We start from the raw sequence: 23,923 nt of genomic DNA, 5'->3' as shown, positions 1-23,923 counted from the left end.
GCATTTGTCTCTTGAAGAATGAGTAAAAAACCTCACTATGATGACTTTATATCATTTGTACCAATTTTACGAAGATTTAAAAATTTTAAACCTCAGGAAATAAAAAGCAGCTAGCGTGTTTAGACCAGAGATTTTCAGACAATGGATTCCAGTATTCTTATATTTTGTAAATTATTATGTATCAAAAAGTTCTGACTGGTGACGGGATAATCCATGTCCTAATTGACAAACTGTAACTCACAAAAAGCAAAAACCAACTCTTAACAGCAAGAAAACAAAAATTCAATCCTAAATTACATAAAATGTTTAAATAGGATTTTTCTCTATACTTGCTGTACCAATGTTCCAATGACAAATAAAAATGAAAACAACCTGCAGGAATTGTTGACTTAAAAAACTATTAATTTTTGTGATTATGTGTAAAGGTGATTAGTTTTCACAGCATGCCACGATGTCCACTTCTTAGCATAACAACCTGGCAAGATTGTTTTGTCAGGGAAAGGAACTTTAGAGGGAATTTAACCTTCTCAATGAGACTTATATGCCAGGTGCATCTGTTTGAAGCTACCTGTAAACCTTTATCAAAAAAGAAAGTCTCTGGGGTTCATGAAATGAAATCTGATTTCTTAAAGAATTTTTTTCAACCTGATTCAACTCCTGTTTGAACTGCAATATGTCTTTCTCACATGAAAGTAATAAATATCTCACTTTAAATTGGCCACTTGGATGGCTAGTATCAACAAAACCCACACAACTTTTCTAATTTGGAGATCCAGGGTTTTTCTGCTAAGATACAAGATTTAGGATCCATAACTGAAGTTTACTACGTGCATTTTATTTCCTTGAAATGTTGTACATGTCAAATAATTCAGTTTGATTTCACTTACACTTGTAGTTTCATGAAAAACTGCCATTCTATCTGTGTAGAAAACTTTTAAAGGGAATGTACGTGCGATATATGTTTTGTTTTCTGTCCTTTTTTCTGCATTTGTTACTACGATATTGAGTGCTGCTTCAACTAAACATTCCACAAATAAATGCACACAATAAATCTTTTGTGATGGATTACCAGGCCATACAGTTATTCAGAGAAACCACACAAAGGCTCTAAGTGGTAATTAATTAATGTGATTTAATAAATATAAAAATTAATGATGCAGATTACTGTAATTCTATATAATTTACAATATGTTCATCCTAGAAGATTCCAAAGCACTCTCTAGTCTACATTACTCACTTCAGACAGTCTGGTGTGGAAAATATGTTTATATTCTGCAGTATGTTATTAGATTTTAGCCAGTGCATTAAATGAAAAGCTGGCCCATATAGACAGGAATTTGAGCATCATTTATATTCTGTAGGTTTTTCTGGACAAAATATTTGTTTGCATGGTTTCTTATCACTTTGGGAACCAAACTTGATTCTAAAAGTTCTTCAGTCATATGTTTCTAATACCCATATCATCTGTAACTCCTCTACATTTGTGTTTCATATTGTGGAACTGATATATGTAATGGAACTCTAGTGTATATACATATTTGTTTATGATGTTCTCATCACTACAATACCTGACTAGTGATAACAATCTAAGTTTCAAATTGGTCCATCATGTCCACTTTGCACAGAGGTGACTTACGATACCGATAGTTGTCCTATAATAGCCTAGGTAGAGAAAATTACACCCTGCCCGCCAGATCCTCATTCACATTTACTTTTCTGTCTGTCTGCGGGTTTTCTTGTTTCTTTTGGTGTTTTTCATTTCATTTCATTTCTGAGCAACCACACCTTCTGTACAACTCCCTGGTTAAGGTTTTACACCATCAGAATGGAAATCTCATTTGATATTTTTTTCTTTTTTTTAGTGAATATATCCTAGTACAATGCTTCATAAAGAGAACATGGATTTATAGAGATAAAAATTATTAACATAGGTCTGGGTTTGCATATGGTTATTTTACTCTAAAATTAGATGTCTATGTTAAAGATACATAAAAAAATGTTAATTCTAACATTTTCTGGACAATTCTATTTTAGTAATGAATACAAATTCACACAGAAATCAGCGGACTTTGAATTCATAAGACTGACAAACCATGGGGCAAAATTCCAAAAATTTAAAAAAGAAGGTATTACTTGTCCTTACTCTGGGTGTGTGTAGGAGAAGAACTTTGCAATAAGCCCTTTCAAGGCCTGTTTCAGATACTGTGCATAGAGATATCATCACAAAATGGCTTTTGCTGTTGCTCTATGGGAGCCTGTGGAAGATGCCACGTCCATCTCACCCTGAGTGGATGTGGGGATCCTCTGGGAGCTACCTCCCATGCTACAGGTCCCAAATATTTTAGCATATCTCATAGCCTGATGAGCGCAGTAAAGCATATTGATCTAATTCCCCTTCTATGGATCAGAATCAGCCCTGTAAGAAGGTCCCACAGAAAGCTCCTAGCTACAGCCAGAACAAACCTGTGCATTAAAATTGAATAATTGTGTGATTTTAGTTAATGAAGATCTCTTGTTTGTTTATTCAAAAATACGTCTATGTCCAAACTTGTTTGGTTCCTCTTCATTTTTATCTTTGTTCCTGAATGCATTTATATAATTCTATAGAGTGTGCTTAGCTTTTTTTTCCTTTTGATCTGTGGGTAGGTCATTCATTTCTTTCTCTGGTTAGTGGCAACTAGAGGTGCTTTTTAGTCATTTTTCAAACCTTTTATTCCAAAAATAAGTTATCTCTGATGCCATTATTATGATATCAGTAGTAAATCCCTTTAGATACAGACTAATCTTCCTGCAGTATCTGACAATAATTTCTTTAACAATCAGGAGGAGACCCATTGCCATACTCCAAATTGTCTGTAATAACCTCTCCTCAGGTTCTATTATCTGTCATCACTATAGACGTGCCCATAAGTCTTTTATAAGATTATCTTGTTGCTAAGCTATTTTTCTCATCTGGACATCATTTGGTTTATGATGCAATATTTGTTCTCATAGTTGAAAAAATAGGTGGATTTCTTTCAGGCTCTCAGGGTTAATCCTGTATTTTTTATGTGCATACTCCTATAGACTTCAGTAAGATTACTTTTGTGAGTAAGGGTTGCAAGATTAGATCTTATATCACATACATATGAATTTGTCAGAAGTGTGTCTACACTTCTGTAACCCTGTCCCCTTTCACTATCCTGCTTTAGTGATTTTTGTGATAACACACTTATTTTCCATAGTTTCTGTATGATTCAGTATTTAAGTATGCAGGCTTTCAACGGAAAAGTAATGTTGTGTTTTTATAGTACTGTTGAAAGTATGATTTGGCTGATGTATGTGCATTACTGCAAAAAGCTTCTATTCTGAGTGCTTGAAGGACATGAAAACAGGAGGTACTTTCAATAAAAATGGAGTAATTCATTATGTGAGTCAGTTGAAGGGTAGGAAAATAGCTAGCACAGCAAAATATTTCTAATAACTAAAACTAAAGATAAATATATACTACAATATAGGTTCATTCTAGGTTTATGATACATCAGCAAAACCTCTTTGATCTCTAATGGACAATTGAAAAGTCTTATATTCTTATTTAAATAGGTAGTGGGGGATTGATTTTTATTGTCAGAAACGGATACATTGTCTTGGGCAGCCATTTGACTTCTAAAGTCCTCTGTCACAGTTAGGACAGAAAAGAAAAAAGGAGCTGCGAGGTTATCAGGTTCTACGTTATAAATGCTTGGACAAGAAAGCAGAGAGGTCAGGCACTAGTTCTTTTGGAAGTGAAATGAATGAGTTGCAAAAGAGAAAGTAACACAGGGCAGAATCAAGATCAAGTGTATAATACATGGAGCAAAATTCCCATAACTCTCCTGTTTGAACAGTTTTGAGCAAGGTGTGGCTTAAATACAGTAGTTATTTTTCTTCCTTATCAGCTCAGACTCACTGACTTCTCATGGTTTGGTCAAGCAAAACTACTCTCTTCCTCCTGTTCCACTCCTAGTGGAACATTCTTAAGTGATCCATCTTGCTGGTGGTTTCTACCCCTAAGTAGGGGGCAGCAGCCTGCATGTCTGAGCTATGAGATCACCACTCACAGCGGGTTGAAATTATTATCCTTATGACTTAGAAATCTTGTATCTACCACACTGGGTTTGACTTCACAAGCTTTAAAGCTTCTCTGGTCTGAAGGAGTGTTCAGACAATAGCAATGTAGCTTTGTGGAAGCTGTCAAGCCAAAGCTATTGCTCTGTCTGGGGAATGCACTGGCTAGGAGAGCAGTTTAGCTCTGCAACAACATCAGTAATGTAGCTTGATAATTGAGTTGAAGTAGAAATAGATGTCTTGATCATTGCCTAGACATCAGACAACAATAACAATACATTTTTGGGACTGAATGTAGATGAAGGGTCTTGATGAACAATGGGGAGGAGAGTGAGAGCCCTGAGGAAGACTGGTCGGTGGCTGTTCAGGTAGCCTACTGTGAGTCTTTCTGTAAACATCATTCAGACAGCTTATGGGGAGAATTCCTTTCTGACTGTCTGTTGGAGGGAATTACCACCTTTATAGAGATGCTCTTTCACAAAATTTTTTGCAGACAGCATTGGTCTTCTGCTTACTTCCCCTGATGACAGACAGAGGTTTCTTCATTTCATAGGAAGAGAGGCTGTGATAGAAGGGGTGGGCACTGACTGAGCACTGCAGGTAGCAAACGTGGCAGCCGTGAATGAGGCTGACAGAGCTCTCCTTAAGATAACCTGGTGAACTGGGAGCTAAACTGGTAGTGCTTCTGTTGATTCACTGAGCAATGAATAACCATTAAATCCAGAGGTTTTACGGTCTTATGTATGTGCTGTTCTGCTGCTTACATATCAGCTATAACTATATACTATTCAATTTTTACTTACATTAATTAACTGTGCTTTAATTGTACTACTTAAATCCATTTAAGAAATACTTATATAATACTTCCAAAAGGTAGAACTGGAGTAAAATGTTGAAGGGTGCCAATATAAGGGCTTCAAACCAGCTATATAACCTGTCCAGAACAGAAGCATAGACTTTTGACCAGGTATATCTATGAAAAGATCATTGGACATCAATATATGTATAGGCAATACAGTATCATAAGCCACATCCTAATGTAATGTACTTGCAATGAAATTTATGAGGTAGCTGATGTTATATACAATCCTGGGCCAAATAAATACATAATATAACTTTGCATATGTATTTCCTTTGACTTCAGAGAGTTATACTAGGGAGAAATATGGCCCCACTATTCAAAATTAAATCCATATTATGACATTCAGCCTACAGTCTGATGGAGGAAACAAATATTTCTAGAAAATGCATAAAATATAGATATTTTATGTATGCGCTTGAATTTCTTTGCACATATATGTATATACATGCACACTTGTATGAGTGGTATCTCTTCAATAGTATACAGTATCATTTTTTCCCTGACACAGTCTCTGCTTTCATAAATAAGGTCTTTATCCTGATCACTAAATTTCTGCTCAATATTGGAAGGTGGGGAGCATTAGTGCATGGTCTCACCTTTTTTATAGTTTGAAATCCAGAAAATATTTTTGAACACTTTTAGTGTTTACGCAATCAGTACCTGTGCTGCCAAGACTTATTGAAAGCAGCTGGATGCCTCGCTTTGTCCTCCCCCTTTCTCGGAACTGCTGCCAGAACAGGTAGTCAGAAACGGAAAGTAGAGAAATATTTGAGCATCTGTGCTCTCTCTCTCAGGAAAACAGCTGTGGCTTCCATAGGAAGCACTCATTTTTTCCCATCAGCCAAGACTCTGGATACCCTTGGGTCCAGTTTTGGCACAGCAAGCCAAGTAGGATGCAGTTTATGGCTTAAAACTTATGAGAGAAACCGTTCAGGCGGTCCCATCCCTGGCAGAACATTGAGAGAAATTCCCCAGGCTGCAAGCCACATGTGGGCCTCTGACCTTTTATTAGCACACCATGGGAGAGGTTAACAATTGTTGAGACTTCAGTCCTCCCTTTGACATACAAGTACAACAATACCAAGTAGCCTTTCCAAGACAAGCATATTTAGGGCACAACATCCTTTTTAATCTTGGATTCAAGATGGGGGGAAAAAACAACAACAAAACTTAAAATAAGAAAATTATGTATTTCTGTAAAACTGAAACCTGGATTGGTATTTTTTCCAACATTCCACAATTGCTAATGATATAGTGATTTGTAGGGTTTTTTTAACCAGCATAATCATGAGATGGAAACAAGTTCTCACACCATTTTTTACTGTTCAAGTGGTCAGTGTCATGAGTTATGGAAAAAAGATTGCATAATAGCTGGAGTGTTAGAAGTAGTGCATGCAATTAACTGATTTTTAAGGATATCCATTGTGTTTATCCAAGTACATAATTGTTGGGAGTAAACAAAAAAATAAAGCATACATTCAGAATTATTGATATGAGTCTTATCAGAGAAAAAAAAATCACAGAAGGCCAAATCTATGTGTTTTTGATATCTTGTCTTCTCAGAATTACTCTGTTGAATGAAACTATCTTTTTATTAACACAGGAACTGGAAAATAACTCCTTTTTGGGGAAACAGAACCACTATCTGTTTTACATCTGATTTGCTGTAAAGACTGTCTTGCCCATCTACAGCAAAGAATGCGAACTGAATACCCCAGCATCCCAGACTTTTATTGTAACTCCTTGATTATTCTTTCACAGTCTTAGAGGATGATGATTTTGACTATGCAGTCCCATGCTTTTAGTGTAGACTATGCTGAGTGTAAAGTAGGAGTGAGGTAACTCATGCTTCTGCCATCAGCTTTTGCTGATATCATCTCAAGAGCCACTGCAAGCTGATCTCTAAATGTAATAATCCTATGATTACTCTGATGGGAAGCAGCTTCAACCTTGTCCAGTTCCAGAAACTGGGGCAGGGGGGGGTGGAAATCCTGCATTTCATCCTTTTACTAAGTTGACAACCACATCTGATAATGAAATCGGTGAAGTCTTGCACAGGGTTGGTTATTGCAAAAAAAAAAATAAATAGTTGTTAAGCAATGTTTTTTCCATGTGCTAAGCAGTCTCATCTTCATTTACTGCTGTTGGCAAAGTAGATCTTATCAAATGTTAGTTAGAGGTGAAGACTTCTTTTGTGTTCATTGTGAATAAACAGAAATACCAGGCCGGCAGGAAGCCTGTATTGAAGGATCAAGTATGGCTACACCATAGACTCATGCTTGTCTAACCACTTACATAACTTTTGCAGCTTCCTTACATAGCTGATTCCAATGCTATACCATCCTTATAGCCAGCTATTATCTAATGAAAATTTTAGTTTAAAAAGATTTTGTTGTTGTTCTTTTTCTTACCCTGAACAGTAGCTTATAATCTTATTTTCTTTTTGTATTATTCTTTTACATGTCACAAGATTGTTCTTATTGTTCTCTTGAGGTTTTTTGATTTTTTTTTTTTGTTTTTTTTTTGTTTTTTTACTTTTGTTATTGGGTTGTGGGTTTTCTATTGGTTTTGTTTGGTTTGGGGTTGGTTGTTTGTTTCTCAGGAATACACAGCAGAATTGCTTCAAGGTTTCCTACAGGTCAACATTTCTAAACCCTTTCTCATTCCTGTTGTCTACTTCATGACTACAGCCTGCTTATCTATGTTTTCCTAGAAGGCTTCATCACCATTCATTAAGCTGGATCAATACTTATGGGCTACATTAAATGCTTCTGTTAATATCTTCCACGTTGATATTAGCATATTTTTGTATCAGCACTGTATGTTTGAGAAATGTTTTGTTTGTGAACTGCTCCAACTCTCCAATTTTTTTCTGTTGTACTCCAGAGTAATGATTTATCCTCACTGCATACTTGTGTATTTGGTTTATCTGAAGTCTAGTATGTTCCATTTCTGTTAAATTACACGTTTTCTTCAGTGTCTGGATTTAAAAAAAAAAAAAATTTTGAAGCCTCCTGTTTCATAGTTTTTTGTATTGTATCCACGTTTTAATATACATGCATGCTTTTTTATCTAATTTCTGATTTCCTTCTCATTTTGTGATGTAAAAATTGATTATTCCTTTCTGGAGGTTTCTTCTTCAACTCAGTTCTGTACCCTCCTTACAGAAGTATTGTTTAGACTATATGCACCTAGATTTCCTAGTAGAAAGTCAAATGGATCACTTCCATAAATTTTATTTCTTTTTTCCTGTAACCTAATTAAATAATACAACTACATTGGCTTGACATAATGAGTAGGAATATAAATTATTTAGCCCATTTGAATGTGTGTGTGGTTAATGTTGATAACAACAATTTTTATATAATCAAAAGATGGTGAGTTTTGGGAATGGGAGTTTCCTCAGACAAGAATAGAAGCGACAAGCCAGAACACAGGAAGAGTGGATTGAGAGCAAGCAAGAAAGAGAGACACCAGTAGCCAGAAGCAGATCTACTTTTCCATGTAAAGGGGTGGACAGAGGGCTAGACTGACCTCAGCACATTTTTCTTCTTCTTGGAACTTAAAAACAGTCACAGTTTACTGCTTTTGGCCTCAAAAGAGGGTTGGCCAGCTTGATGGGTGTGTTCAGTCTATCTTTAACTTGGATATGTATCTTCTATGGCAAGATTTTTCCTTTATGATATCAATTAATATTAACTCTTTTCCTTTGTTAAGAATTTGGGGGGTTTTTGGTTGTGGTGGGGTTTTTTTGGTTGGTTGGTTTGGGTTTTTTTTTTAGTGGTGGTGGTTTTTGTTTTGTTTTGTTGTTGTTTTTTGGTGTTTGTTTTTTTTTGGTTGTTTTGTTTTGGTTTTGTTTGTTTGTTTGTTTTGTTTTTTTGTTTTTTATTTTTTGGGATTTTTTATGCTGAGAACTGCCTTCTATGTTCTACATTTTACAGTTAAAGGATTCATCTCTGCTTACAACATATTGGCTTCAAGAGAACTCTTCATCCCCAATGGCTTTTAGCTTTGATCTTCCTCTGTCTTTCTTGAATAATTTTCTGGTGTTTGTTCACTGTGCTGGAAATCCCTTCTGCTTGTCACTCAATTGCTGTATCCCTCTCTGCACATTCTTATTCCTTTCTTTCACATTTGCCATTAGTCATAGTAGCCAGATTTTCCCATCACTTCTTTTCAACATCTGCAGCAAAGATTTTCCCAGCAGTGACCTAACGTCTGTGGGTTATAGTTAAAGGCCGGGATTATTTTTTTAGTATTATTTTTCCCGACACAATGGAAAAATTCCCATTTTGGAGCTTGTAGGTAGTCAAATTTCTCTTAAGAGAATATTTAGTACACTGGCAAGTAGAGATCTTCCACTTTGCAGCCACCCTTGTCATAGCTCTTGGTTCTGCTTACCACCTTGCCAAGGTGCTTATGAACAACAGCCATGCTCTGAAATGAAACCACCTGCATAGAAACATCCAATATTTTGTGTCTGCTGATGAGAGAGAGAAGGACACTGACTTGTATAATGTATTTTCCTGCAATGTTAGCGTAGTATTCTACTAAACTGACATAAAAATGGAGGGATTGAAGAAGTTGGATTATCTCTGTAGATGCTTATTTGATGAATGTGACACAGCTAGGTAATACCCAGTCCAAATTCTGAAATGTTATGTTTAGCAATCTTCCTTCTGTGTTCAAACTACAATAATTTTGGTTTGTTTTCTGTAGCCATAATTTTCCTATATTTTCAAGCAAGGATGCAGGCATAAAGGAGAGATTCCTCCTGCATGAGCTCATTTAAATTAATTTGCCCCATCTTTTAAGTAAAAACTTACTTCAATGCAGGATTAAGCAATGTGGTATCTAATATTTTCTTAAACCCATGACTGTATAAAAAAAAATGCCCTTACTCTCATCTCAGAAGTATATAAGTCCAGTCTTTCTCGTATAGAGTACTGCATATAAGCATTCATTTCTTTAAGCCTAAAAGAACAATTTAAACTTCATTAAATGGAAGATCTCTGCAGTAAACTATTGATTAGAGAAGTGATCACACTGCTGAGGCCCCAGCTTGAATACTGTGCTCAGTTCTGGGTCCCTCATCATTAGACATTGATGCACTAGAGAGAGTGCAAAGTGGGGCGATGAAGCTGGTGAGGAGTCCAGAGCACAAGTCTGATGAGGAGCAGCTGAGGGAACTGGGACTGTTTAGCCTGGAGAAAAGTAGGCTGAGGGAAGACCCGATTGCTGTCTACAGCTACCTGAAAGGAGGTTGTAGCATGGAGGGTGTTGGTCTCTTCTCCCAAGTAACAAGTGATAGGACAAGGGGAAATGGCCTGAAATTGCACTGGCGGAGGTTTAGATTGGATATTAGGAAAAAATTCTTCACAGAAAGGGTTGTCAGGCTTTGGAACAGGCTGCCCAGGGTGGTGGTGGAGTCAGCATCCTTGGAGGTGTCTAAAAGGCATTTAGACGAGGTTCTTAGGGACATGTTTTAGTGCTAGAGTTAGGTTATGGTTGGAGTCGACGATCTTAAGGGTGTCTTCCAAGCAAAATGATTCTGTGATTCTATGATTAAACTAAAATTTGCTTCATATTTATTGAATAAGGGAGCTTAAACTGCTCCTTACATGTAATTTGAATAATACCTTATAAAGCAAAATAGTTATTTGCAGATGTCTGTTTTACCCTCCAGCTTGTGTTTGAGCTGTAAGTGATGCAGTGGGGTGTATGTAATTATGCTAGAGCTGCTGTCAGGCGTAAAAGTAAATGAGATGTTTTGTCTCAATGAGTACATTTCCGTTTAAACTTTTAAGAAAATAAACTCAAAAGCTTTATCCAAACTCTAAAATATTTCTAAACATCTCTAAAATATTTCATTTCTGCAACAAACAGCTATTAATAACTCTTTCAATCTCATTTGGCCTGTTAGCCTGAAAAAGATTAAGCTGGTATGTTTGCAAATGGAGTAAGTGTCTTCTTAACTTTTATGAAAGCTTTCTTTTTACTTGTTCATTTAAAATATAATAATTGAGAAAATTTACCATGCCTGTTGTTTCTCAACTTTGAGGGAAAATGAGGCTGAAAAAAATGCAGAATGTTTAATATAAAAAAGGTTAACATTCAGAATTAAGGTCTTCTAAAACTGTTGGTCTTTGAACTTTTTTCTGTACTGTTTCATCAAAAATGAAACTAAGAACAATAAACAGGCATTCTAAAATATTACTGTGCTTTAGAATGTGTAACAAAGTGTGTCTTTATTTTGCAGGTTTTATGAAATTTTTAAGCATAGATGATGATTGACAATTTATAATTACTAAATAATATTTTGGAGAATATGTTTGCAAAACTATGGAAGAGGCTTGGTCCAGAAGTTAGTTTTAAATGTTCATTGAACAGCTAAGAATAATTTTTTGTTTAACCAGATTTTACTTTAAACTTGAAATATCTAGACATTTTAGAATGATCTAGGAATTTATTGATGGAGTTAGGTATCTCACTGAGGGAAGTGTTCTCAGATAATTCAATAAAATATTTTAAACCATATTTAATACTGAAGAGGTGCAGAGAGTTTACGTATATCTTAATGAGTGTAATGTTGATAGTATCTCCAGCTTGCATTAGCTCATCACAAGGTGAAGATTTAATAATTATTAACATGTTTTGGAGTTCTTATTCACATGACTGACAGCAAAGCTTCCCTCTTTTAGTGTCTTTTTTTTTGTCTTTTGGAGGATGAGGTAAAACCTCCCTAATCCTAGCGATTAGGTTGTGGTTTATTCTGCGATGCAAGAGAGAAGGAATTTCATAGGTAACAATTCAATAGGATACATATATCTACACAAGTGTTTTGAGAGGCAGTGTGCTGGTTTCTCCTGAGTGAAAGATGTGATGCAAGATACCATGCTGGATGCACACAAGACATTTTAGGTCTAAATATAACAGCAGTATCACTGCCTGTGTAAAAATCCCCATGTATTTAAGCTGAGGGATGGGACTTACTAGCTTCTGTGCAATGCCAGGAAAGTCAGAGTCAACCTGGTGCTGTGCTGAGAGAGATTTAGCAGCTTATATCCTTAACTAGCTCAGACATCTCTGCAGTGCACTTGATTTCATATTGGGGATGTGCTCAGCTGTGAAAGCAACAGAGGAATATATATCCTTTTTCCAGATCTGTCTTTGTCCTTCCTGGCTAGGTAACATAAGCCTTTTAAGGTATGGGGGCTTTTGCAGCATGAAGCATTATCTAGCTTTAAAGTCTCAGACCATATTTTAATAAAAGAAGGAATGTTTAAAACATTTAACAGAATAGGAAGGAGCTGTATGTATCACCTTCCTATTATTTTGTCGTTATGTGTTAATAATTAAGTATAAAACTAGTTAGGTATATTATAGTAACAAGAAACTAGTCTGTGAGTGATCAACATTCTGCTTCTTTTACAGAAATCTTGATCAAATGCTGTGAAGCTGCTACTATCGTAGTTCTCCCCGTCCTCTTCTATCCGCAGTTCTTTCACACACACACACAAAAATAAACATTAAAAAAAATCAAAATTAAAAAAAATCAAATCAGCTTCCCACTTCCTCCATATATTTCCAAGTGTATGGAAGGCACACAGAGAAGCAACCTTATTTCTTGGATTTCCTTTTCAGGTATTGTTAGTGTGATGTTTTTGCTAGTACAGTCTTCTTGATCTATGCACTGTACAATATTAGTGATTTCTAGATCTGCTGTTAATACCATGGCATTTCTCTACTACGCTCATACTGTTAGTCTCAAAACATTGCACTGAGAATGAAGATCCATGCATTTATTAGCCAAATCTTGACTTCCAGAAACACTGAACTCCTTTCCCCACTTCTGAGATGTTTTCCTTCTTCTCCTCTGTGTAGTTCAGCACCTGATGCAGTCCTGTGTAGAGAAGTGGAAAAACAGTGATGGTATTAGTGAAAATTGTACCTTTTAGGTACTTGTGAAATCTGGAGCAGGTTGTTGAAACATTTTGTTATTAATATTATTTTTATTAACTATTATATCAGTTCATGATCTCCATCTTCACTAGAAAAGGACAATGACATTACCTAGAGACTGGCTTCTTAGATAAAGTCTAAAAATTACTCTATCATTAATATTGATATTGTGCAATTATTACTGATGCCCTTGAAGAAGTCATGTCCAGATTTATAGATAAAGAATATGAAAAGAACCTTAATCATGTTTGATTTGCAGTGTCAAACAATTCTCAGCATCACATTGAGACGGCTCATTATTTATCATATTTGCCAGTACCAGGTCCACTTTATGATGTTAACAGCCAATCTATGAAGTATGCGAATGTGCTTATTTTCCTGAGCCTTCTCCAGAGCCAGGACTACATTAGCTAGTACTGAGATGTTCAGAGAATCCAGCATCAAAAACGCTCCATTTCAAATGGTGGTGTTCCCCAGATATAGCCAATTTGTTGCACAGTTGCAGACTGTCTCTGCAGTGAATTTGGAGTGAACCTGTCTGGGCAGAATCTGAGAAATGTCAGAGAATAATGGAATGATTTAGTTTGGAGGGGATATGAGGTCTTGTGGTTCAAGCCTCTTTTCTCTCCTTAAAGCAGGGAGGGCTGTCTGGACATATGTCTGCATTTCTAGACTAACTTCCAAAGCTGCCTAAGTCTATACAGCTGAAATCTGCAAGAGGAAAGATGCTGTGTCTAGGCAACTCAGATTTACAAAGTCATTACAAAAGAGAAGATGGCAGAAAATAACATTAGCAATCAAAAACAAAGCTAATCATGCAGAAGTGGGTGCCTGAATTTAGCTAATGATTTTAGAGCAGTTTACAGCCTAATAAACTTCTATCACCCCACTGGGAATTTCCTGTTAAGAGCAGACTCAATCCTGCAATCAATCCATTGGTTAAGCTATCTTTGTTCTTCTGAAGAATGTTATTTACATTTCTGTAGGCTTATTCAGTGAGAGAATAGGGGCTGTATGGAGATAGAAAGACTGCATTAAAGGAGGTAATGTAAATATTTGGAAGGTGACTATCCTCTTCCAGCAGTCTAAAGCACTGTCTGTAATTAATCTACAGTTACTTGAACAGGTAAATGTAACAAGTGCTTATATTAAGGCAGCAAAAAGTTTGCATTAAACTTTGGTGGATATATGGTTGTGAGAAATTCTGCTTTTAGGCCTAACTGTTCCATATACCATCACTCTCCACAGTAATTTTTCATTTGAAGACAGAAGTGAAACTATTGTTCTTACGGAATATTGTTTGTGGAGGAACTTTTCTCAGTGTAAGAATGGAAAAAAAAATACTCCTTCATTCTATCTTTTTATTTCAAAATTAGCTGAATTAGGAAAATGATATGTGAGTATTTTTATCAAGAGATAAATAGTTGGTTTGGACAATACAAGATGGAATGAGAATTTCTGTGACAAAAATTTAGAAACTGCAAAGGTGTGAGTGGCGGGGAAGCCAAAACCACCCAACATGTTAGAGTGTGAGAGAGTTGAACAGAAAATGCAAAATATCTGCACATAGCATTTAGGAAATACGTTTTTCCAAGGGCATTAGAAAAATACCAGTCAACGGTAGTTCAGGTCACCTGGTGGAATGCTCTTCTATTGCTTCCTGCTGCCTACACTATTGTCTGCTCAGAATTCTGGTATGTATCTTCTTGGCTTTCCATTGCTGACATCACCCGATTGCACCATTCATTCAAGTGCTTCAAGCCTTGTAATTCCAAAATATGTAGCAGCAATCAAAAGAAATGGAACTCCAACCTACACAGCAAGTTTATGCTTGGTAGCCCCATACAGCTGGCTCTGCTCAGGGTAGGTCAGCACTATAGCAGTAGAGCCAGACATTATTGCTGTCATGCAAGGGAGGATGCGGCCCCTTAATTTTTTTCCCTGATGTCTGGGTTTTTCCTCAAACCCTGTTCCTCTAACCCTCACAACCTTGCAACAGTATTGTTTCATGAATACATTATTTCCATCGAGTGCTGTCAGTCCTGACATCGATAGGCAATGCATCAATACTGTCACGGAATCATGAAGCCAAACTAGTTCTGCAGATCCACAACGTGCGGTATGTGGTTTTTCATTCTGGATGTAATAACTGCAATTTGAAATACGCCTCCACAAGCACTGATTGCGTGCTTTAAGAAATTCACAATGAAGAATTTTATTAAGAAAGCAGAAACTGCATCACTCCATTTTAAAAAGAAAAATTCACCTGAGATGTTTTTTTCATTTTCAGACTATAATAGCAACAGCCATCTTTAGTTGAGGACATTTCCTGGGGCTTAATGGCCCATGGCTGTGCTTCTTCAGGTGATCATCATCTCCCAGCAGTCATTAATCCCCTACAAATGCCCTGTACCTCAGTCATTAAATGTGCTTAAACATGCTGCTTCTGAAAATGAAATACTTCTATATTTAATGCTTCTTCCAGGAATAGGAGTGATCTTTCTGAGGTGAGGAATGAAATTATTTTAGTAAAATGTCAGAAAAGTACTAATTATGACAAGTGGATGGGATCTTTTTTCTGGAGATAGCACGACAAATATTTTTTTCTGCAGTAAGGGCATGTTATATGGAAGTCATCATTTTATGCATGTCATGATTCACACACATCCAAATTATGTAACAGCCAAATAAGAACTACAGAGAGTTATTTGTAGTTGTTTTTCTTCTATATGAAGCATCTTAGCATAGAAATAAAGCATGTTACAAAATATGGAGAGTATGTGCCTGCAGCACTGCTTAAAAAATCTTTCCATTCCACAGCCGTAAAATAGAGCTATGCAGTTTTACAAGGTGTTTGTGATAATGCAAGAGAAAATAGTTAAATCTTTCATACCTAGAGGTCTGAAAATCTTACAAGTCTTTTGGCATGAATTTTATGAGTTTTTTTTTACAAATGAGACCACAAATACAGCACCAGCAGTGTCATCAGAAGTTTTAAAGATGGTAGATGGTATACCCTTGCTCAAGTAGAATGAAAGCCTCCAATGAAAATCATTGAATTTGTCTTGATAGGGTTGAATGGGGGATTGGATTTTTTTTTCTTTTATCAGATTGGAATTCTACTTAGTGATTGATTGGGTTATTTCCATCTCGTTCTACTAAGTATGTAATGTAGAGATGACACAAAGCCTTTGCCTGTCCCAAGCAGGTTGTGAGAGGGATCAGACCTGATCCCGTCATGTTCTCTTCAATGAGTGCAAAATTAGTATCTTTTAGGTTTTATGGTCATTTGTGATTTATGTTGAACATTCAGATCTCATGTACTTTGGTGAGTGACTGGATGGGTACAGAAGTAGATTTTTGAGCCATATATTGTTAAATGTTGAATGATATTGATGTTAAAATTTGAGCTCTCCTAGTCAGTATCTTTTCACCGCAGATTAACCTGAGAAAAGAATTATTATAACCTGACCCAAAAATTCCTTTTCTTTTCAATTTTCTCTGTCCCTTCAAACAAACAAAAAATCACCTGAACAAAATATTTTTCTGTATAAATTGAATGTTTTGTTTAACTCATAGTAAAAAGTTCACTTCAGTAAGCCATAACAACTGCCTTAATTTTGCAATTTTCTAAGTTAGAGAAATTTTTATATGTGAAAGACAAAGGTTCCTTTCAGAAAATTTAAAGTACAAAATTTCACATAAACATGTGCACACACTTCTTTCCTGCTCTCTTTCTTGTTTTTTGGACAAAGCTATTACCTGTATTAGACTTTACCCTACAATTATTCCTTCTCATCCCAAATCAGTTTTCAGTAAATTAATGGAAAAAAAAAAAAAAAATTGTTAGAGCCATCATTAAAATTCACTGACTAGGAAAAAAAAAAAAAAAAAGAGAGAGAACATAGATCCAAGGACAAAATAAAGGGTATTACAGGTTGTTTCCAGTCTAGTTCTAGTTTATGTCTCATCATAAATAGCAGGTTGTGGAATAATTCTTATACTGATCTAGACTGTACTGTGACTAGAACACATCTTTTGCCACAGATTCTATTCAAAGGTACTTTGGATATTTGTAGCCTATCATGCAATTTACAATGTCAGCATTGCTGCAGACAATTTGCAAAAAAAACAGTTAACATTTTTGCACCTGCCTTCTGTCACAGCTAGTGTTATTGTTGTCCTGATATTTTATATATGACTCTAAGTACTCCAAATCCAAACTCAATTAAAAAGCAGGGAGGGTCATGCAGACTTTGCCAGTTATCTCATTTTGGTACCATTCAGAAACAATTTCAGACAGGAATGTACACAGTAAAGAGTAGTAGAGAAAAGAAAGCGTACATTCCTAAAGTGAATTTATCAGTATGCCCAGAATTCTTGTAATGATTTTTCTACTCTGGAGCTCCATCTTTTCATCTGTTCATTATATTTACAGAAAAGTATAACTAAAAAAAAATCCTATATGATATTTCTCATTTAAAATTCTCTCTTGTAGGTCTTGTTTTCTCTCTGTGCTGCATTCTGGGTAATCCAACTTACGAAGCGAATCACTTCATCTGAAGATAAACTTCACTGAAAAAGCAGATCTAACATCAATTGAATTATGGAAACAGCACTTTGGAATAACCTTCTAATTTCCTTGGAATTAGTCAACCATGAACCTTACAGAATCAAAATCACTTATCATAGAATTGTATAAAGCTCTGAAAGATTCATTAGGATGTGTATTCATTTTTATTTGATTTTTAAGAGGTATTTAATTTCCCTCCAATTTAAATAAAATGTTAGTTTATCACGTTTTTCCATTCAATGGATTACAAAGTCTTCAAAATAATGTAAAACTAATCATATTTTGCAGTGATTTTGTTAGTAACTCTATGTGAAAAGTAGTTTTCACAATAGGAATAATTAATATCATATTTGTTGTAACCTGGTATAAAGTGACTGACTGACTTCCTATTGAGGCTAAACATAAACATATGTGAATGTCAGGTTTTCCATAATGGTTGAATTACACTAGAATCTCAATGTCATGCCCAATTCAAGGCATACATACAGCTACATGAGTAGTCGAGGCAAGGAAATTATTAAAAGCAGCATGATAAAATAACTTGAACTAGTATGAGTTGAAACATCTTCAACAAAGTTGGCTGATGTATGTGTTGTATAATGCAGGTTTGCAGTTTAGTTTGAAGTATTTAAGGAGTACACCTGCGGCTGCCAACTTTAGATGCTGATCAAGCCAGCATTTACACATGGGTATTCCACTGACTGTTACTCATGTGACAAAATATTTGCAAGGCTGGGTCCTTAATTTCTGGTAATTTCTCGCTGGGGTGACCTCAGGAGAGATGCATGTCTTGTCTTTCAGGAGCTGTTGGAAAGATGTTTTGTATTAAGATAGGAAAATTAAATACAAACGGTAAAGGGAGTCTCCAAACAGCGGGACTGGCAAAAATACTGGAGCTAGGTTGTTTTTCTTTCCTCACACTCTTCCAACTTTTTATTTGGCTCCAAGACTTTTAGAAGTGCTTAAAGTCAAGTAGCTAAAAAATGTAGGCTGTCTTGCATGCTTCAAACTAGTAATAATAACTGGATTAAAAACGGATTTAATTTTGGGTTGGGTTTTGTTCCCATTCCATTTTACTTTAGGATGCTGATGACATGCTAACAGACATCTCAGATTTAGACAGAGCGTACTTTTAATTAACCCATATTTTCAGTCTCTGGCTGTAACAGATACCACTGTCTACATAATTGGATGTTTTCAATAAATTGACAGAAACACAGTAATGTTATATAAATAAAACTGATCCAATGCCCATTGATAGTACTGGCTCAATTTAAAATATTTTTTTACTTTAAAACCCAAGTTTTAAGTTAGTCCATTTGTGTATCAGATGCCTTGTGCCTATCACTTTAGATTATGCTCAAAGACCTTGAAATATTTGACTGAAAAAGCAGATGTTAGTTTGATTAGAGGTAGTAATACCTGGAATGCAAAGTAAGGATAATACCTTCCTAAACTGAAGCTGTGTTTAAACAGAGGACTTGTGGATCTTCTTCACTTTACATAATAAGAATATTAAAAAAACTGACCCAAGAAAAACCTGAAAGAAATCAGATTTAAAATACTTATTGAGAAGTTTAATTAAAACTTTTATTCATAACAAGGTAGGCTTCCAAAGTCTTTTTAAGAAATGTATAAATACAATTATATACCTCTGAGTTCAAGAGTGGAAACATCATCTCTTGACTAACACTCTGATTTGACAGCCAGAAGCTTTCTCTGGTACTATCAGTTCTGACCAAAATTTACCGTGTCTTTGCCTGAATTTCCGTGTCTGTGGAATGGGGCTGATGGCAATACTGATGGTTTCTCTCACCCTAATGAAAGTATTGCGTTTGGGATCTTTTTCTTACAGCACTATTGTAAGATATTTAAGAAAATTACAGGATCTGATTCCAGAAGAACAGCACAATCTACAAACTTCTTATGTGACCCCATAAGTTAGTGTATGTGTATTTTCAAAATTTGTAATAGTGACATCAACCTCACAGGAATATTTTGAGGTCAGTTTAATGTAATGACTATGTAATATGATGAAGAGTCATATTGAAGGTCACTTTCCTTATCAAAATGAATCCTCTGAAGAGACAGGAATAGGATAAAGATTTAATATTTTCTGCATTTAAAAAACTGCAGTCTTGGAAGGACAATAATGAAGATCTGAATTAAATTAAATTAAATTAATTTCAAAGATATACTAATGAATGTCTTTTATTTATATGAAGTAATGTAAGTAATGGGATTTCAAAGGTAAGTAAGTTTGGTTTAAGATGTAAATGTTCTATGTAAATCACCAGTTTCTCATTCTAGTAGTTTTCTACAAATAAATTAAAAAATACAGATAAACTAGTGACAAATATAAAAGTCACAGTAGTTTAACTAATATTTTATCTGAAAGAAAATAGTTACATGAAGTTAATTCTAATAAATATGCAAAAATCAGGCACAAGAAAGCAAACGTACTCCTGTTACGGCTTAATCTCTTGAAGATCCTTAACTATACAGAAACCATACTTTCCTACCTTGAAAGTGTCTCATTTCTCAGTTCGATGGGAATCTGGAAATGAAACATTCCTCAGTTTCAGTTTGTCAGTCCTGGTTTGGCCAAATGAAGGAAGGGCTCTACCTATTGGGAATGTCGAACATCTAACAGAACTGCATCCCTTATAAAAAGTGCCTGATGAAGGCAACCTAGTCATTAGAGGCCAAATAAATGTCCTTTTTTCCAAGGGTTTTTAAATCCCAGTTTCCTACTTCCAAGGACTTGCCATTGTGCATAGGTTCTTTGAAAGTAAGGTACAGGAGAGGAACAACGTTCTTCATATTGCATACTGAGCAACATAAAGTGTTACAGACTAGAAGCTAGGGTTTGCATTTCCCGGAGAAGAGCGAGTTTCAAGGACAAGCTCATGGAAACACTCTTGACTGCATCATTCCCCCATTAGCTGTGTGATAGGTAGCTGTATCCCTGGCAACTGCCTTGTCATGACTTTTTTCAAATATAAACTGTTTCAGTATTTCAGGAAGCTAACACTGGATCTAAGTACTGGATCTAATTCATACTGCCTTTATAGCCACTGCGTGGAGTGCAATAGTCATCCCCAAGATCTCTGGTTTTGAGTAACAATGACTAGATAGCAAATGAATTGAATTATGTGTAGTTAATGTATTATATACAGTTAATTGAATGATTTGAATGCTAAATGCAAACATTGCTTATTGCTAGGATATATTAGTGGTATTTTGGTAAGCCACCCTTCACCCCTCACCTTTTTAATAAGCCATTGTTTATTTCTTTAGAGCTTGACCATGTTGTGTGGTTTGAACAAATGTATGGGATCAAGTGAAATCAGGTGAATTATGTGAGGAAGTTGTTGAAGAAAATATTGATGTAGACCTAATAGATTTTGTGCAAGTAAATCTTTTTCTTTTAGAGATACACTGTTTCACGTATCTGCAAACAAATACATTCTGCAAGCCAAAACCCTAGCTTCACATGTCCAAGTGAGAAACATAATAAATAACATTTGTAATATTTGCAGTATTGCTTAAGACTTCCTTTTGGTTTGTTTGTCATTAAACTCCCCCATGGCACACCTTCGGGGAAAAATGTAGATAAACAAAACATTTTTCAGTAAGAGTGTTAAAAAAGTGACTTCCCCTGCTCTTTCCAGCTGCTGTAATGTCACATCCCTACACATGGCCTTTCCCATACTGTCCACACAGCAATATCAAGTTACTGAAAATCCAGAAGTAAGCAGCTGAATCTTGCGTTCACTTGAGACCTGACCCTGTACCATACAAGTCACTGAAAAACTTGCTGTTGATCTCAGGATCAGGGCAGAGCATTCCCTGTATGGAAAAAAGAATGATGCAATATTTACTGCAACTCAACATATGGTACGATGCATCAATTGAAAATAACACAGTTGCACAATTACTTGTTCCTGTAAGTGATTAACATGGTGTTCTTTGTGATATATTAAAATCTGAGCCCTTTGATGGATAAATGATGACAGTTAAGTTATGCATAACAAATACAAAGAACTCAGGGCCCTTTCTCTTGTCTTTCTTGTCTCCATTTTTCTCTCAAGTCTGTGGAATTAGGGACATCATTAACAAAACCATGATATAAAAGGAGGTAGTTGATCAGATACTGTAAAGCTTCCCTTTTACAGAAAAATTTCTGTGAGCTTTCAGGATTTTATGAGATTAGACACTACGAAACTGAATAGCACCAAAGGTAAGTGTTGTTCAAGCTTCTTTGCTCTTGTGCTAGAAAGAATTATTGTTCAGTGATGGAGTTCATCAAGAAAAGCAATAAACTCTCAGGGAATGCCAACAGCATTGCCACATCTTGCAATAGTATGCAAGCTATGTTGCCCATGGTTGAAGTTTGTCTTAAAATCTGGCTCCTGAAACCCCGTGACTGCTGCTTTTTTTTTTTCTTGCTTTTTCTTATTTGCTTTCTTTAACAAATGTTTCTGACTGCTGAAAACAAGAGCTCTAGAAGGTTCAGAATCTAAGAGGCAAACAGGAAGATCATAATAGGTAATATTTTTAAATATTCTCCTTTTTTAAACCACCCTAGTGATTACATGAGGCTTGACTCACGGTGTTTAAACACTAGGGATTGCTAACACTCAATGGGAAAAAGCTATTCTTGGTCTACCCCTTTTTCCATAAAACCTCTGGTTCCAGCATAGGCATATACAATAGCCGTGAGGCAGAGTTTTGCTGGGTTTCCTGGTTCCCTGCTGGTGTTTGACCTGTTCAGTTTGGAATTAAAACAAAGTGGGCCACGGAGCCGCCTCTCTGAGGAACCCCCCACCCTCAATAACTCTCAGCACTCGCAGACCTCAGCCACAGTGTGTCGTGTTACCCGGCCCTCCCAGCAGTTCTGCTCAAAGTAAACAAGAGAAGTACTGTGGACCTCAGGATTCTGTCTTTCTACAGAGGAAACAAATGCGAAAATACTGAGTTTGAAACTCAGATACAAACCACAAGGTAAAACAAAAATAAGATATCTCACATCCTGGAGAAGCACTTCCATATTAATATCAGGGCCAATGGAAAACTTGGCTCGGTCCTTTGTCATTTTTGCCCCACCTATGGAAAACAGCAGAAAAATGTGGAAACATTGAGTAAGAATGAACTGCCGAGTGTCCTTGTGTTTATGGTTTGGCAAAGAAAAGTGATACAAAATGAATCCTCTCCCCACCGCCCCTTGCTATATTTTTAATGCTTCCTCCTTTATTCTTTTTCCCATTTTTCTCTCTGTCTCTGTCATGTGTTTATTTATCTCTGCAAAATATCCTCTCCTGTCTTGCTTTAGGTTTGTTATGTGGAGGTACATAATGGCATATTTCATATCCACAAATATGTTATTTTATTTTGATACACGAGAGCCAAACATGCTTATGTAAAGGTGACTACTTTCTTTACTGTTTCTGTCAGTCAACAGTCTCGTATTCAAAACAGACAATACACTGCTCATACATTGTTAATGTTGTATTTATTTATTTCGTATGTATCTGCCTGGTGTCCTCTAATGATTAGTTTTCTATTTCCATTCCAGTATCATAGCACTGTCCTTTTCCCAGTTTCTACTCCCTCTCTTGTTTCTATGCTATTAATTCCTTCTAGTTACTTCTTCCTTCAGCACTGTGCTTTCGTTGTCACTGCCTGTCTCTGCCTCTGAATGTATTACTACAGCATTTACACACTATTTTCTAACCTGCTGATTTTAGTGTGGCAGAGGCAGGCAACCCAGTAGTAATAATGTTTGATTAAAAATAGATTAAAAAAATAAAGAAAATCATGGAACGTTTTAAACACTGTTCAGTTTGCAGTGTTTCTGCTACTTAACATTCTTCCACAGACCGTGAATGTATTTATCAGCACGTAAATTACAATTGTAGGAATGTTTGCCAGGAAAGAAAAATACTGTAAGACAATTAAACTGCAATTTTTAGTTCAGAGAATAGTCTGTTAACTTACTGAGTGTGATCATGTCTCTTGCTGTTGTCTGTCCGCTTTGAGGTCATGAGCCTGTTATTTGAAGATAATGGCATTACTCCTTTGCACAGCATTTGTGATTTCAGTTCTAATAGCCCTTTACCTTCTATCCCCTCATGACTCATGGCTGACTCATTACCTTTGATCATTCTGAAGCATAGATTTTATTTTTGCTCATCTTTTAATCACAGTGAAAAAAAAAAAAGCTTTGAGGGAGGGCAAGGTGTTAAAGGTGTTATACACTGCAGCAGTGTAGGAATGTACCAACATGCTTATTTTTGGAAAACCTCAAGTATTCGCAGTTTCCCTTCCATCACCACAAACTGGATTTCACAGTGTTGTCTAACAGAGGAAAGCCTGATGATCTGGGATCAGTGGGAGAAATGAAGGGGATGTTTTTGAGATTTTGACAGCAAAGGGTG

At 36.0% G+C, this 23,923-nt stretch overlaps 1 protein-coding gene and 1 long non-coding RNA gene across 8 annotated transcripts in view; one reads left to right on the top strand and one right to left on the bottom strand.

Annotated features, from left to right (window-relative positions):
* The window catches only part of AGMO (alkylglycerol monooxygenase), a 187,106-nt gene extending 167,428 nt beyond the window's left edge, over positions 1-19,678 (top strand). For all 7 annotated transcript variants that reach the window (XR_010470054.1, XR_010470053.1, XM_065051208.1 and 4 more), the window contains one exon: positions 17,409-19,678. Coding sequence is in view for 3 of the 7 variants with exons in the window: in XM_065051208.1 (XP_064907280.1) it covers positions 17,409-17,489 (81 nt within the window). In the remaining 4 variants the exon portion in view is untranslated. The remainder of the gene's footprint in view (positions 1-17,408) is intronic.
* On the bottom strand, positions 12,514-23,618 carry LOC135578448 (uncharacterized). Its single transcript, XR_010470055.1, has 3 exons — positions 23,484-23,618; positions 22,516-22,592; positions 12,514-12,851 (listed from the first exon to the last, which is right to left on the bottom strand). It is a non-coding gene; the product is annotated as an uncharacterized LOC135578448 (long non-coding RNA).
* Positions 23,619-23,923: the final 305 nt, after the last annotated feature.

This window comes from Columba livia, chromosome 2 (genome assembly GCF_036013475.1).
Source record: "Columba livia isolate bColLiv1 breed racing homer chromosome 2, bColLiv1.pat.W.v2, whole genome shotgun sequence".
Classification (NCBI taxonomy): Eukaryota; Metazoa; Chordata; class Aves; order Columbiformes; family Columbidae; genus Columba; species Columba livia.
Note: the sequence above shows the minus strand (reverse complement) of the source record. Positions and strands in the feature narration are given on the sequence as shown.